Source organism: Odocoileus virginianus, chromosome 18, assembly GCF_023699985.2.
Source record: "Odocoileus virginianus isolate 20LAN1187 ecotype Illinois chromosome 18, Ovbor_1.2, whole genome shotgun sequence".
Taxonomy (NCBI): domain Eukaryota; kingdom Metazoa; phylum Chordata; class Mammalia; order Artiodactyla; family Cervidae; genus Odocoileus; species Odocoileus virginianus.
The window spans coordinates 13,914,571-13,931,058 of record NC_069691.1 but is presented as its reverse complement, the minus strand read 5'-3'; the positions used below and the strand labels follow the sequence as shown (position 1 = coordinate 13,931,058).

Sequence of the window (16,488 nt, the reverse complement as noted above, 5' to 3'; positions counted from 1 at the left end):
GGGTCTTTCGAGTCATTTGCTGATTGGATGAGGCACATATACTGGGTGGGGGAAGAAGGGGAAGCCTGTGTGGGTTAGGAGGAGAGACAGGTTATACTGCTCAGGAGGACCTGAAATCCCTTAATAATTACAACATGGGGGAGGGAAGGGCTATAAGGGTCTGGTTTTTCTGTTCCTGCATTCCAAGGTCTTTCTTGGTTTTATCTGCTCTTTTGTCCTTGAGTCACCACATTTGATACTAATAATTTTTTATGAGAAATAACTTTTGAAACAAAAATATTAGTGAGACAAGTGGCATTGTTTCATATGTTTATGAATTTCATTAGTGTCTGACTAGTAGAAGGAAAGTGAAGCTGTACATTTTTAAAATAGTGTAAGTAAATGTTATTAACCTTTTCCTGATAATTATAGAAATTCATCTTTGATACAGTGTAGAATCTGAAACCATATCAGTAAACACTTCTTATACTAAAATCCATTGGTCTGTCTTGCAGTTGAATGGATCTTTCACCCATGCATGGTTTTGTAACATCATGCATTTTGCTAGTTTGGAAATACTAATTCATTTAATTATACAGATCTTCCAAATGTTGCTGTGTTTTATTATACAATTTAAAATGTTGTGTTGAAACTGCAAGGATGTCATTTAAAAGTGTGGGTTTTTCATTTTTGCTAGTTAGCTGTGGGTTTGTGGAGGTGACAAATACAGTGATTATTAATACAGTTTGGTGCTGCTGTCTTTGTTCATACTAAGTTTCAGCACTTTTAGTAACTATTATAAAAAATGAAACTCAAAGAAGTTAAAGTGACTTTCAGTGATTATATGGCAAGGATAAGTCAAAGCTAGGCTAGATCTAGTTCTCTTGCTTTCCAAATCAAAATACATAATATTTTCTAGTATTTACAGTGATCTTGAAAATAAAATTTTATCTCTTGAATTTTACTCTTGTCACGCAAGTGCATGTTCCTCGGCTCTTTGTCTCGTCACAAGAAAAATTTGGAGTGACGGACATTGAAGCCCCTTGGCGGGTCACAGCTCTCGGAGGACAGACCGTGTTATCGCTCTCAGGTCTCGAACAGACCGTGTTACAGCTCTTAAATAAATCAGTGTTACGGCTCAGTGTTACAGCTCTATTTATTTAGATAATAGCAGGAAAACCCATCTTTGAGGCATGAGGGCACGTCGATCCAAAGACACGAAGAGACGATCGCCCCACCGCGCGGGGGAGAGGGAGGGAGCAAAAGGGGGGAAGAGGGCTTTGTCTCCCCTTTTTATGTGTTTCTGTCCCTGGGCCTGCCTTATGTAAATTGGGCTTAGGCAGGAGCGGTGTTTGTTTTACCTGCGGCTTTCACTCCGGTCCTCGGACCTTCCTTTGTTCTATTTTCGCGGGCTTTCCGTTCCAGGTCTTTTAACCACCGCCATTTTGGACTCTTTCCCTATTCTAACTACCTAACACTCTTAAGTTATAGTAAACATTTTTTAGCTTTTATTTTCTTTTTGTGTTTTTCATCATTAAAAAAATATGGTAACATTTTTTAAAAGTGTACTGCTGTGTCCTTTGTTAGTGTAAGGTGAGTGCAGAGAAAGACAGGGAGCCGGGCAGTCAGGCAAGAAAAGGGAAATTTATTAGAGGGAGGTCTCACAGCTTTGAGAAGATAGGTGCCAGTGGGAAAACAGAATGTTATTTGGGCAATTTGGTCAGTCTCACGGATCACAGTGATTTTATTCTTAGTTTGCAAGGTCAACATAATGAGCCATCTTATCAATGAGTCCCCACGTGGGCCCTATCAGTTAGTAAACGTGGTTCATAGTAACCCGTTTTATTTGACCAGGTTCCACTAAAATGGTTAGTTGTGGTGTGTGCATGGACAAGATTTATTGTTTCTGGGAATTGTAATCCATGAAAATATGAAAAGAAGGCCAAGCCACCATTATTTTAACATCTCTGCAGTTCTCTTAGTAATGAACTCATAAAGTATTCAAAATATAGCTATTTTCAGGGGAAATTAGGTAAAATTTATATTTAGGTCAATTTCAAGTTTTTCCTTACTACTTGTTTTGTAAGAAAAAATACTCAGGAGTGATTATCTAACTTACAGGCATTTTTAAAGATGTTTCAAGATACTGCACAAGTTCTACAACAACTTGGAATGTATATCCTTTATCATTAAAATAATGTCTAAACCATCTTGTGCTTAAGATCAAGATTCTTAGGCTGGACAAATGTGACGTAGGAGAAGAAAAACGCTGAAACTGAAATTACTTTTATATCTTCTCTCTCTGTACTCCCTGTGAAGACATAAAGCCTAGGTTAAGATGTTTGAAAGCAGAGGCACAAAGATCTTACGTCTGTGATTGAGAAACTTGAAGGTTTTAAACATATAAAAAATGTATATAATTTACCTTGCAACAAACATTTTACATTTATGAAAAGGAAACATTTTAAAAATGTGCCTATGTGTGTATTTCCTTATAAGATAGGTAGATTTATATTCACTACCCTAATACAGCCTGTTTTTCCAAGTGGATTTAAATTTGAAAAGAGCATAATTGCTTACAGCAACAAAATTCCTTGTCTTCTCAACCAGCTTTGGGCTTATTGGGAAATCCCCTTATATAGGCAGTAGTACTTTGATGTGGTCAAGAGTTCTCAAGTGCTTAGGAGCATAAGAATTTCTTGAGGAGTTTGTTAACGAACTGATTCTTGGGACCCATCCCCAAAATTCTGATTATGTAAATAATGGGTGTAGCCCAGGGATCTGCATTTTAATAAGCTATGCGAGTGTTTGAGCTAGTGCCAAAAGTCACTGTCTTGAGGATTAAATGGGCCAGAGAGTGTAGAATCTGCTCTCTTTTGACTCTGGATTCGAAAACAGGATATCCCATTTTCGAGCCTATTTTACATGTAAATTTTAACATTAACAGTTCTATAAATACAGTTTTATCCTTGAATTAGCAATTTGAATACTTAAGGATTAGTTTACCCCAGGGTCCCTGTTATAAAACAGCATATTCATAGAAATGAATTTCTTTGAAGCCTCAGAAGAACCTAACCAAAATAGTTTCTTTAAAATTATTTTTAAAACTTTAAAAAATTGAAGCCAAAAAATACTCAGATTTTTTCTAGTCCATTTGTATTGATAGGACTTTGTGTGTATTCTAATAGCATGAAATTTTAATCTAACTTTTATTTCAAAGTAATTAAGTAAAGCTGTTTGGAAAGTCAAAACACGAGCATACCAAATAATTTAGCAAACAATTTTCAAAATTGTTTTCACTTTGATTGTGAAGACTTTTTCTTTTTAATTTTAATTTATATTTCCCAAAGCTCTAACATGCAGTAAAATGTACATATTGTAATAAACAGTGTTAAAAAACAAAATTCAACTGAGTGACTTTTAAAGATTTTATTGACTTTGTCTCATTTAGAAGATGGAAAGGATCTGTGAGGAACTGTAGAAAATGAAAGACTTTTGTAGGTAGAAAGGAATGGTAACAGGAAAGTCACACTAGACAGGCAGGTTGGTTATTGCAGAGTCACTTTTCTTTAGGGGATTACAGGGGTCTTATCAGGCTGAGTACCTAGCTTGTGCTGATCAGACAATTCATGATTGATTTAAGGGGCTTCCCCAGGTGGCTGGACTGACAAAGAATTTTCCTGCCAGTGCAGCCGACTCAGGAGACATGCGTTGGATCCCTGCATAGGAAAGATCCCTTGGAAGAGGAGATGGCAATACACTCTAGTATTCTTACCTGGACAATTCCATGTACAGAGGAGCCTGGCGATCTATAGTCCATGGATTCACAAAGTCAGATATGATGGAGCATGTATTCAGGATTGGTTTAAAATTCCATTTCTGGGAGAGCCAAAACTGAAATTAAGTCTCAGTTTGATGATTTGGGGGCCTTCCCTGGTGGCTCAAATGGTAAAGAATCTGCCTCCAGTGCAGGAGACCAGGTTTGATCTCTGGGTCAGGAAGATCCCCTGGAGAAGGAAATGGCAACTCACACCATCGTTCTTGCCTGGAGAATCCCATGGACAGAGGAGCCTGCTGTGCCCCAGTCCATGGAGTCGCAAATAGTCGGAGGAGTGTGAGTGACTAACACTTTCACCTTTGATGATTTGGGGCTTGGCCTAAGTAAGTCTATTTGGGGGCCAGTTGTTTTGTTTTTTAACAACAGTTTTGTAAGTTTTGACAAATGAATGCATTTGTGAGACTGACATCACAGTTAAGATACAAGACAGTTCTATTACCCCCAAACATTCCTTCATGCCACTTGGTATCCTGCTACCTCACTCCCAGTCCCTGGCAGACACTGATCTATTTTCTTTCCCCAGGCTTTTGCCTTCTTGCAGAATGTCATATATAGGAATCACATAGTATATGGTCTTTGAGGCTGACTTCTTTAACTTAACATAGTGGATTTGAGATTCATCCGCATTGTCGTGTAAATCAGTGGTTAGGTCTTTTATTGCTGAGTAGTATTCCTTCATGATGTATCACAGTTGTTCGTCTGTCCCCTGGCTGATGGTCATTTAGGTTTTGCTAGTTTTTGGTGATTGTGAACTATCCTGCCATAAACATTCATGTGCAGGGTTTTGTGTGAATGTATGGCCTCATTTCTCTTGAGTAAATATCTGGTAGTAAGCTCGTTGGGTTTATGTTAAGGGTAAGTTTAGAATAAACTGTCCAACTATTTTCCATAGTGTCTATATCATTTGTATTCTCAATAGCAGTGTGAAAGAGTTCCAGATGTTTAGCATCCTCATCAATACTTAGGATTGTCAGGGTTTGCTTTTTTTTCCCCCCCTTGAAGTCTTGTTTTGTTCTTTTTAAGCCATAAGTGTGGATAGCTATATCTCATTTTGATTTTAATTTGCATTTTTTGATGACCAGTGATTCTAATCTGGTTCCTGTGCTCATTTTGCATCCTTATTTCTTTTTTTCTATACATATATTTAGCTCATGTTTTTATTAAGTTGTTTTACTTATTACTGAATTTTGAGAATTCTTATATATTGTAGGTGCAAATTGTTTGTCAGATATGGCTTTTACAAATGTTTTCTGCCAAATTCTGACTTCTGTTTTATCCATTTAAAAGTATCTTAAAGTGGAGAAATGTTTTATTTTGGTGAAGATCTGTTTCATTTATCAGGATTTATTAATTATCATTTTCTTGTAGGTAAAAAATCTTTGCTTAGGATCACAAATACTTTTTTTTTACTGTGTTTCCTTCTAGAAATTATGTAATTCCTGGTTTTATATTACATTTATGGCCCATTTTCTGTTAATTTTATGTGTATCCAACTGCTCTGTGGTCATTTGTTTAAAAGTCTGTCCTTTCTCCATTGAATTCCCTTTGTACTGTGTTGAAAATCAATTGATTATATATGTTAGAGTCTGTTCTGTCCCATTAATCTATGTGTTTATTTTTTGCCAGTACCACACTACCTTGATTTCTACAGCTTAAAGATAAATGTTGAAATCCAGTCTTAAGAGTGTTCCCACCTTCTTTTTCCTTTTTCAAAATTGTTTTGGCTAATATTTTTCCTTTGCTTTTTCTTGTAACTTTAGAATCAGCTTGTCAGTTTTATTTCTAATACTTTTTTGGTATATTCCGTGAGATTTTCCTACATAGACAGTGATTTTTTTTAAAAAATGAAGACAGGAAAATTCCCTAGTGGTCCGGTGGTTTGGACTTGGCACTTTCACTGACATTGCCTGGGTTCAATCCCTGGTTAAGGAACTAAGATCCTACAAGCCCCGTGGCACGGCCAAAAAATAAATAAATACATTTTTTTAAGTGGTGAAAAATGAGGACAGTTTTATTTCTTGCTTTCCAATCTGTGTGACTTTTATTTCTATGTTGCCTTTATTGCACTGTCTAGCACCTCCAATGTGTTTTTGAAAAGGAGTGATGAAGGCAAATATTCTTGCCCTGTTCTTGACTTTGTGAGGAACATAGTCTTTTACATTAAGTATGGTATTAGCTATAGATTCTTTGTAGATGATTCTTACTGGATGAGGAATTGTCTTTCAATTCCTAGTTTGCTGAGAATTTATATCATGAATAGATATTTATCGTGCAGTCGCCCAGTCATATCCAACTCTTTGAGACACCATGGATGCATCATTCCAAGCTTCCCTGTTCTTCAACATCTCCTGGAGCTTGTTCAAACTGACGTCCACTAATTGGTGATGTCATCCAACCATCTCATCCTTTGTCATCCCCTTCTCCTCCTGCCTTCAGTCTTTCCCAGCATCAGATTCTTTTCCAGTGAGTCGGCTCTTCTCATCAGAAGGCCAAAGTATTGGAATTTCAGCTTCAGCATCAGTCCTTCCAGTGAATATTCAGGGTCAATTTCCTTTAGGATTGATTGGTTTGATCTCCTTGCAGTCCAAGCGACTCTCAAGAGTCTTTTCTAGCACCACAGTTTGAAAGCGTCAATTAAGTTTTGTCAGATACTTTTTCTGCATCTATTTAGATAATCATGTGGTTTTTCTTTCTTAGGACATTGATGCGTTAGCATTTATTGATTTTAATATAGAATAAGCCTTTAATGCACTTGGATAAACCCCACTTGAGCATGACTGTATCCTTTTTACATATTACTAGATTTTATTTGCTAACTCAGTTTCATACCCATTTTCATTAACCAATATCGTCTGAAATGTTGTTGTTATCTTGATGTTAGGGTCTCATCAAGTGAGTTGGGGACTGCTTCTATTTTGTTTTCTGGAAGCAGTTGTATACAGTTAGTACTATCTTTTAAATGTCAGTAATTCAGTTCAGTCACTCAGTCGTGTCCGACTTGCGACCCCATGAACTGCAGCACGCCAGGCCTCCCTGTCCATCACCAATTCCCGGAGTCCACCCAAACCCATGTCCATTGTGTCGGTGATGCCATCCAACCATCTCATCCTCTATCGTCCCTTTCTCCTCCTGCCCTCAATCTTTCCCAGCATCAGGGTCTTTTCAAATGAGTCAGTTCTCTGTATCAGGTGGCCAAACTATTGGAGTATCAACTTCAACATCAGTCCCTCCAGTGAATACCCAGGACTGATCTCCTTTAGGATGGACTGGTTGGATCTCCTTGTAGTCCAAGGGACTCTCAAGAGTCTTCTCCAACACTGGAGTTCAAAAGCATCAATTCTTCTGCACTCAGCTTTCTTTATAGTCCAACTCTCACATCCATACTTGACCACTGGAAAAACCATAGCTTTGACTAGATGGACCTTTGTTGGCAAAGTAATGTCTCTGCTTTTTAATATTTTGTCTAGGTTGGTCATAACTTTCCTTCCAAGGAGCAAGCGTCTTTTAATTTCATGACTGCAATTACCATCTGCAGTGATTTTGGAGCCTAGAAAAACAGCCACTGTTTCCACTGTTTCCCCATCTATTTGCCATGAAGTAATGGGACCGGATGCCATGATCTTAGTTTTCTGAATGTTGAGCTTTAAGCCAACTTTTTCACTATCCTCTTTCACTTTCATCAAGAGGTTCTTTAGTTCTTCTTCACTTTCTGCCATAAGGGTGGTGTCATCTGCATATCTGAGGTTATTGTTATTTCTCCTGGCAATCTTGATTCCAGCTTGTGCTTCTTCCAGCCCAGCATTTCTCATGATGTACTCTGCATATAAGTTAAATAAGCAGGGTGACAACGTACAGCCTTGATGCACTCCTTTCCCTAATTGGAACCAATCTGTTGTTCCATGTCCAGTTCTAACTGTTGCTTCCTGACCTGCATAAAGGTCTCTCAAGAGGCAGGTCAGATTGTCTGGTATTCCCATCTCTTTCAGAATTTTCCAGTTTGTGGTCATCCACACAGTCAAAGGCTTTGGCATAGTCAGTAAAACAGAAATTGATGTTTTTCTGGAACTCTCTTGCTTTTTTGATGATCCAGCGGATGTTGGCAATTTGATCTCTGGTTCCTCTGCCTTTTCTAAAACCAGCTTGAACCCTTACAAATAGCTGTGAAAAGAAGAGAGGTGAACAGCAAAGGAGAAAAGGAAAGATAGACCCATTTGAATGAACAGTTCCAAAGAATAGCAAGGAGAGATAAGAAAGCCTTCCTCAGTGATCAGTGCAAAGAAATAGAGGAAAACAATAGAATGGGAAAGACTAGAGATCTCGTAAAGAAAATTAGAGATACCAAGGGAACATTTCATGCAAAGATGGGCACAATAAAGCACAGAAATGGTATGGATCTAGCAGAAGCAGAAGATATTAAGAAGAGGTGGCAAGAATACTCAGAAGAACTGTACAAAAAAGATCTTCATGACCCAGATAATCACAATGATGTGATTACTCACACTCACCTAGAGCCGGACGTCCTGGAATGTGAAGTCAGGTTGGCCTTAGGAAGCATCACTAGGAACAAAGCTAGTGGAGGTGATGGAATTCCAGTTGAGCTATTTTAAATCCTAAAAGATGATGCTGTGAAAGTGCTGTACTCAATATGCCAGCAAATTTGGAAAACTCAGCAGTGTCCACAGGACTGGAAAAGGTCAGTTTTCATTCCAATCCCAAAGAAAGGTAATGCCAAAGAATGCTCAAACTACCACACAATTGCACTCATCTCACACGCTAGTAACGTAATGCTCAAAATTCTCCAAGCCAGGCTTCAGCAATATGTGAACTGTGAACTTCCAGATGTTTACTAGAATTTACCAGTAAAGCCATTTGTGCCTAGAGTTGTCTTTGTTGGAGAGTTTTAAATGATAATAAAGTTTTTTCTTTAATGGCTAGAGGAGTTTTTAAATTATCTGTTTCATCTTAAGCAGGTTTTTATACTGTCTTTCCAGAAATTTGTCCATTTCAATAAAGTGGTTGGGTTTATAGGCATAGAGTTGTTAGTAAATTTTTCTTATTCTTTTAATATCTGTTGCATCTATAGTGTTGTTCCCTTGTTCTTTCCTGAAATTGGTTTATTGTGTTCTTTACTTTTTTATCTTGGTTTGTCTGGTTATATGTTTATGAATTACATTAATCTTTTCAAATAGGCTGCTTGGAGTTTTATTGGTTTTCTTTTTTTTCTGTTTTTCAGTTTCATTGATTTCTGTTCACATCGATATTGCCTTGAGTTAATATACTCTTCTTTTTTTGTTTTCTTAAGGTGGAGGTTTGGATAGTTCTTTTGCTTAATATAAACATTTAATTATATAAATTTCCCAAGAATGTCTTTTTAGCTCTAATCCACAAATTTTGATGCTATATTACATTATTTTTGAATCAAAACATTTTCTAATTGCTTTTGAGACTTCCTCTTTAACCTATAGGTTATTTAGAAGTGTTTTAATTTCTGTATATTTGGACATTTTCTAGATGTTTTTCTTTTACTGATTTCTAGTTAATTAAATTGTGGTAAAAGAATACGCCTTATATAAACTTTGGTTTTTGTTTTTAATTCATTGATGTTGGTGTTATATTTCAGAGTGTAGTCAATTTTAGATTCTGTTCCATGTGTGCTTGAAGAGACTATATTGCTTTCTTGTTGGGTGGAGTGTTCTATAAATGTCAGTTTGATTGATAGACTCTGTCAACCAGGTGCTGTATAGTTTTACTGCTTTTTGTCTTCTTGTTGCTTCACTTATAAAGAGAGAAGCGTTGAAGTCCACAGTTTTAATTGTGGATCTGTCTGTTTCTCTTTTTGGTTCAATGGTTTTGCATCAGTTATCTCAAACCCTGTTTTTAGGTGCATAAATAAATATTTAAGATTATTGCATGCTTTGGGAAAATTGATTCCTTTTTTGTCATATAATAAATCTTTCTTAAACTCAACAATTCCTTTTTCTTTGCTTTGAAGTCTATTTCAGTAATAATGTACTTACTCCAGCTTTCTTCTGATTAATGTTTGCATGTTTTGTTTCATTTTTTCCCTTTCCTTCTACTTTTAACTGTATACAGGCATATCTCAGAGATACTGTGGGTTTGATTCCAGGCCACCTCAGTAAAGCAAATACTGCAATAAACTGAGTCGGTTTCCCAGTGCATATAAAACTTACATTTATATGATACTTTAATCTATTAAGTATGCAGTAGCATTATGTCTAGAAAAATCAGTGAGCACTTTATTTTAAAAATACTTTATTGCTAGAAAATGCTAACCATCATCTGAGCCTTCAATGAGTCATAGCCTTTTTGCAGTTGTAACATAAAGATTACTCATCTTAGATCATTGTAACAAATATAATAATAATTAAAAAGTTGAAATATTGCAAGAGTAACCAAATTGTGACACAGAGGCACAAGGTGAGCAAATATTGGAAAAAATGATAACGATAGACTTGCTCAACAGAAGGCTGCCACAAACCTTCAATTTGTGTAAATAAATAAATGCAGTCGCTGCAAAGTAAAATGTGGTATACCTTTTTATGTTTAAAGTAGATTTCTTGTATCTTATATCTTACACTCCATGTTTTTTTTATTTCTAATATTTCCATTTTACTTTTAAAAACAGATTTATTAAGGTTTAATTCATATACTGTATAGTTCATCCATCTAAAGTACATAGTTTAGCAACTTTTAGTATGTCACAGAGTTGTATAACTCAATTTTTTTATAACACATCAGTTTTTGAACATTTTCTCATCTCAGAAAGAAACATACCCGTTAGGAGTCTCCATTCCCTCTCCCCCACACCAACATTCTCCCATCCCTTGTTTTCTGTCCCTGTAGATTTACTTATTTTGGACATTTCATATAAGTAGTCATATAATATCTAGACTTCTGTGACTGGTTTCTTTCACTTAGGAATTTTTTTCAAGCGTGTTGTAACATTTATCGGTGCTTAATTTTTATTAATAAATAATGTTCCATTGTAAAGATATATATGCTTATTTATCCGTTAATCGATTGATGGACATTTGGGTTATTCCCAGTTTTTTGACTGTTACAATTAATGCTGCTATGAACATTGATGTACAGGTTTTTGTGTGTGTGTGTTTTTTCAGTTCTGACTATGTATTTAGAAGTAGAGTGGGTTGTCATTTCCTTCTCCATGGGATCTTCCCACCCAGGGATCGAACCCAGGTCTCCTGCATTACAGGCAGATTCTTTAGTATCTGAGCCAGGTTACCCCATAGTCTCCTACAATCCTTTGTATTTCTGCGGTATCTGTTGCAGTGTTTCCTCTTTCACTTCTGATTTGAGTTCTCTTTTCTTTTCTTGATAATTCTAGCTAAAGGTTTGCCTGTTTATCTTTACAAATGACCAGTTCTGAAATTCACTGATCTTGCCTGTTGTCTTTTCATTTCCTATTATAATTATTTCCAATCCGATCTTTGTTATTTCCTTCCTTCTACTAACTTTAGACTTTATCTCTTCTATGTTTCTAGTTTCTAAGAAGTTAAAGTTAAGTTGTTTAAGATTTTCCTTGTTTCTTGATGTAAGCATTTATTGCTAGGAACTTCCCTTTCAGAATTATTTTTTGCGGTACCCCATAAATTTTGGTATGTTGCCTTTTCATTTCTCTCAAGGTATTTTTTAAATTTCTTTTTGGTTTCTTCTTTGACCCACTGATTGTTCAGTAGCATGCTGTTTGTTCTCCCCAAATTAGTGAATTTTCCAGATTTCTTCTTACAGTTAACTTCCAGTTTCATACTATCGTGGTTTGAAAAAGATACTTCATATATATGATTTCAATCTTAAATTTGTAAGACCTGTTTTGTGAGCTAACAAACAATATTTTGTGGAGAATATTCCGTGGACACTTGAGAAGAGTATTTTGTTGCTTTTGGTTGGGACGTTTTGTGTACATGCATGTAACATTGCCTAAAAGGCCATACATCCAAATTTCAATGACATTTTTCACAGAAATAAAAAATCCTAAATTTGGATGGAACCACAAAAGGCCCAAAATAGACAAAGCAATCTTAAGAAAGAAGAACATAGCTGGAGGTGTCACACTTCCTGATTTCAAACTATATTACAGTTTCAAAACAGTATGGCACTGTCATAAAAATTAGACACATAAATTAATGGAATAGAGAGCCCCGAAATAAACCCACTCACATGTGGTCTTCCCTGGTGGCACTAGTGGTAAAGAATCCACCTGCCAGTGCAGGAGATGCAAGAGACGCAGGTTCAATCCCTGGTCAGGAAGGTCCCCTGGAGTAGGAAGTGGCAACTCGCTCCAGTATTCTTGCCTGGAGAATTCCATGGACAGAGGAACCTGGTGGGCTACAGTCCATGGGGTTGCAAATAGTCAGACACGATTAAGCAAGTAATAGTTTCACTTTCATGGAAAATTGTTTGCCCACAGTTTGACAACCTGTAAGAAGTGGATAAATTCCTAGAAACACACAACCTGCCAAGACTGAATCACGAAGTAAAAATCTGAAAGTTCAGTTACTAGTAAGGAGATTGAATTTAAATAAAAAGCCTCCTAACCCACAAAAGTCCAGAACCAGATTTCTTCACTGGTAAATTCTACCAAATATTCAAAGAAGAAATGATCCAGGCCTTCTCAAACTCTTCCAAAAAATAGAAGAGGAGGAAATTCTTCCAAGCTCATTTTATGGGGTCAGCATTACTCTGATACCAAACCAGACAACGATGCCACAAGAAATGAAAATTACATTCCATTATCCCTGATGAATATAGATGCAGCAATTCTCAACAAAATATTAGCAGAAATCCTTAACAAAATATTAGTTAACTAAATTTAACAATACATTAAAAAAATCATTCACCATGATCAAGTGTGTAGTTTATTCCAGGAATGCAAAGATGGTTCAGATTCCTCAAATCAATCAATATGATATGCCACATTAATAAAATGAAGGGTAAAAATCATATGACCTTCTCAGTAGATCCAGAAAAAGCATTTTACACAGTGATATGATAAAAACTCACAACAGAGTGAATATATATGGAAAGTTTCTCAGCATAATAAACACCACATATGACAAGTTAACAGCTAATATTATACTCAGTTGTGAAAACTGAAAGCTTTTTTAAAAAAATTTATTTATTTATTTATTTTCATTTATTTTTATTAGTTGGAGGCTAATTACTTTACAATATTGTAGTGGTTTTTGTCATACATTAACATGAATTAGCCATGGATTTACATGTATTCGCCATCCCGATCCCCCCTCTCACCTCCCTCTGGACCCGATCCCTCTGGGTCTTCCCAGTGCCCCAGGCCTGAGCACTTGTCTCATGCATCCAACCTGGGCTGGTTATCTGTTTCACCCTTGATAATATACATGTTTCGATGCTGTTCTCTCAAAACATCCCACCGTCGCCTTCGCCCACAGAGTCCAAAAGTCTGTTCTGTACATCTGTGTCTCTCTTTCTGTTTTGCATATAGGGTTATTGTTACCATCTTTCTAAATTCCATATATATGCATTAGTATACTGTAATGGTCTTCATCTTTCTGGCTTACTTCACTCTGTATAATGGGCTCCAGTTTCATCCATCTCATTAGAACTGATTCAAATGAATTCTTTTGAATGGCTGAGGAATATTCCATGGTGTATATGTACCACAGCTTCCTTATCCATTCGTCTGCTGATGGGCATCTAGGTTGCTTCCATGTCCTGGCTATGATAAACAGTGCTGTGATGAACATTGGGGTGCACGTGTCTCTTTCCGATCTGGTTTCCTCGGTGTGTATGCCCAGAAGTGGGATTGCTAGGTCATATGGCAGTTCTATTTCCAGTTTAAGAAATCTCCATGAAGATGATGACTCAACATTTTAAGTTATATAATAATTTTGTTTCCTATGGAAATTTAATACTTTGCCTTGATCCATATTCTTCTGTACTGTTTGTAATGTGTATATAAACACTGTTTCTAAGATATTTACATTAAATATATAAAATAATCTAATTTTAGTATTGTTTAGTAATTACATGCACCAAAAGCAGTTTAAGAATTGTCATGCAATTGGAATAATATGGAATTTGCTGCATGTATTTCTGGATCATGTGATTAACAGCAAAAATTCTAAATAATTCATGATAAATTTTAACTGTGAAGCCTATCTGTAAAATACTTATGCAAATTATTTACCTAACAAAAAGCAAATTGTAAAAAGTGTTTTAAAACTTGTAATGAATTTAGTAATGAAAACAATTTGTGGTGTTATAATTTGTAACTGGTAGCTGATATTTATTAACAATAGAGAAAAATAAAATGTTAAAATTAAAAAAAAAAAAAAAAGAAATCTCCACACTGTTTTCCATAGCGGCTGTACTAGTTTGCATTCCCACCAACAGTGTAAGAGGGTTCCCTTTTCTCCACACCCTCTCCAGCATTTATTGCTTGTAGACTTTTGGATAGCAGCCATCCTGAGTGGCGTGTAATGGTACCTCATTGTGGTTTTGATTTGCATTTCTCTGATAATGAGTGATGTTGAGCATCTTTTCATGTGTTTGTTAGCCATCTGTATGTCTTCCTTGGAGAAATGTCTGTTGAGTTCTTTGGCCCATTTTTTGATTGGGTCATTTATTTTTCTGGAGTTGAGCTGGAGGAGTTGCTTGTATATTTTTGAGATTAATCCTTTGTCTGTTGCTTCGTTTGCTATTATTTTCTCCCAATCTGAGGGCTGTCTTTTCACCTTGCTTATAGTTTCCTTTGTTGTGCAAAAGCTTTTAAGTTTCATTAAGTCCCATTTGTTTATTTTTGTGAAAGCTTTTTTTTTAAGATCAGGAACAAGACAAGGATGTCCCCTGTCGCCACTTTTATTCAACATAGTGTTGGAAGTACTAGCCAGGGAGGTCAGAGAACAAAAAGAAATAAAAGGAATCCAAATTGAAAAGGAAGTAAAATTGTTAATATTGCAGGTGACATTCTTTACAAGCTTTAAGAAAGTAGATAAATGTTAAGTACTATTATTTTGATCTGTCAACCATTGTCTAGAAATGCTCTATAATTAATCTAAAGTGACATATGGGAGAAATATCTAAGAGTTTGAGGCTTCTCAGCTATATACTTAGACACACCTCCTTATTTCACTAAATAAATCTTAGACAATTAGTAAAAATTAAGATTTGATTTTCTTTTCCATTTTTAGTGTTAAATGTTTACAAAAGACAGTGAAGGATTCTTATCATATAATGTGTAGACCATGTGCCTGTGAACTTGAAGTTTGTGCCAAGTGTGGAAAGAGAGAAGATGTTGTTATTCCGTGAGTATTTCTTTTTATGTTTGGGATTTACTCTTTTAGTAAATGGTATGTGAATTTTCTTTTAAGGAAACATTAAGTAGCTCTGAGAATCTTAAGATACAGTATATTACAGTAATGTAGACTTTTTCTACCCAATAGGAAAAAACACCTTAATGAATTATTCAGTGTTTCTATCATTATAATAAAAGCAAAACATCATTTTATATTTATCTGTGAGAGTCATGTTTATTATACATTACAAAAGAATTATTCATTGTATAACTTTGTTTTCTTTAATGGACAGCATGGATTAATTTGTTTGATCATGCTTTATTGACAGCAGTATTATAATTGGTTGGCTCTTCAATTAAATTAATCTTCAAGGATCTTTTCCTCTTTATTTCATTAAGCTCTTATTAATCAAGAAGTGTAGTGTAAAAGTCTTTTCAGTCTATGCAAACAATGCAATCTTGAGAAATAAGAGTTTTTTTCTTCCATCTTTAGGTTTAATAAAGAGCCAGAAAAGACAGAAAATGTTGAAAATAATTCACGTTCCAGCAATAGAAGAAGCTGCAGAAGGAATGAAGAAAATGATGATGATTTAGATTTTGATATTGATTTAAATGATACCGAAGAAGACAATTAATATAACTATATTAAAATTCAGTTTTAAAACATGAAATTCTGACCATCCTTTTATAAATTTTTTTTTCACTCTTTATTTCTGGCTGTGCTGGGTCTTTGTTGTTGCATGGACTTCTCTCTGGTTGCGACGAGTGGGGGCTTTTCTCTAGTTGCAGTGCTCAGCTTCTCATTGCAGTAGCTTCTCTCGTGGCGCATGAGCTTCGGTCGTTGTAGCCTGTGGGCCCTAGAGCGCAAGCTCAGTAGTTGGGGCTCATGGGCTTAGTTGCTCCCCAGCATGTGGGATCTTCCCAGACCAGGGATCAAACCCTTGTCTCCTGCCTTGGAAAGCAGATTCTTTACCACTGAGCCACCAGGAAAGCCCTCGGAACATCTTTGAGAGACGTAGTAGTGGTAAGTCGCTCAGTCGTGTCCAGCTCTTTGTGACCCCAGTGGACTGTAGCCCACCAGGCTCCTCTGTCCTTCGATTCTCCAGGCAAGAATACTGGAGCAGATTGCCATTTCCTCCTCCTCGGGAATCTTCCCAACTCAGGGAACAAAAATTGGTCTCCTGCATTGCAGGCATATTCTTTACCATCTGAGACTTTGAGGGTTTAAAAAAAAACGAACTGTGGAATCCTAGTAAGAATATTGGAAAAACCTATAGAAAATACACATACAGTATGAATTGTGTATGATATTTGAATAATGATAAAACCTTCATCCAGAGGTTTCTTATAATATATT

General features: G+C 36.1%; 1 protein-coding gene across 1 annotated transcript in view; it reads left to right on the top strand.

Moving 5' to 3' along the window:
* The window catches only part of C18H9orf85 (chromosome 18 C9orf85 homolog), a 61,235-nt gene extending 45,433 nt beyond the window's left edge, over positions 1–15,802 (top strand). Inside the window, exons 3-4 of the mRNA XM_020893235.2 lie at positions 15,028–15,141; positions 15,625–15,802. Of these exons, the coding sequence (XP_020748894.2) occupies positions 15,028–15,141; positions 15,625–15,766 (256 nt within the window). The 3' untranslated portion in view covers positions 15,767–15,802. The remainder of the gene's footprint in view (positions 1–15,027; positions 15,142–15,624) is intronic.
* The last annotated feature ends 686 nt before the right edge of the window (positions 15,803–16,488 follow it).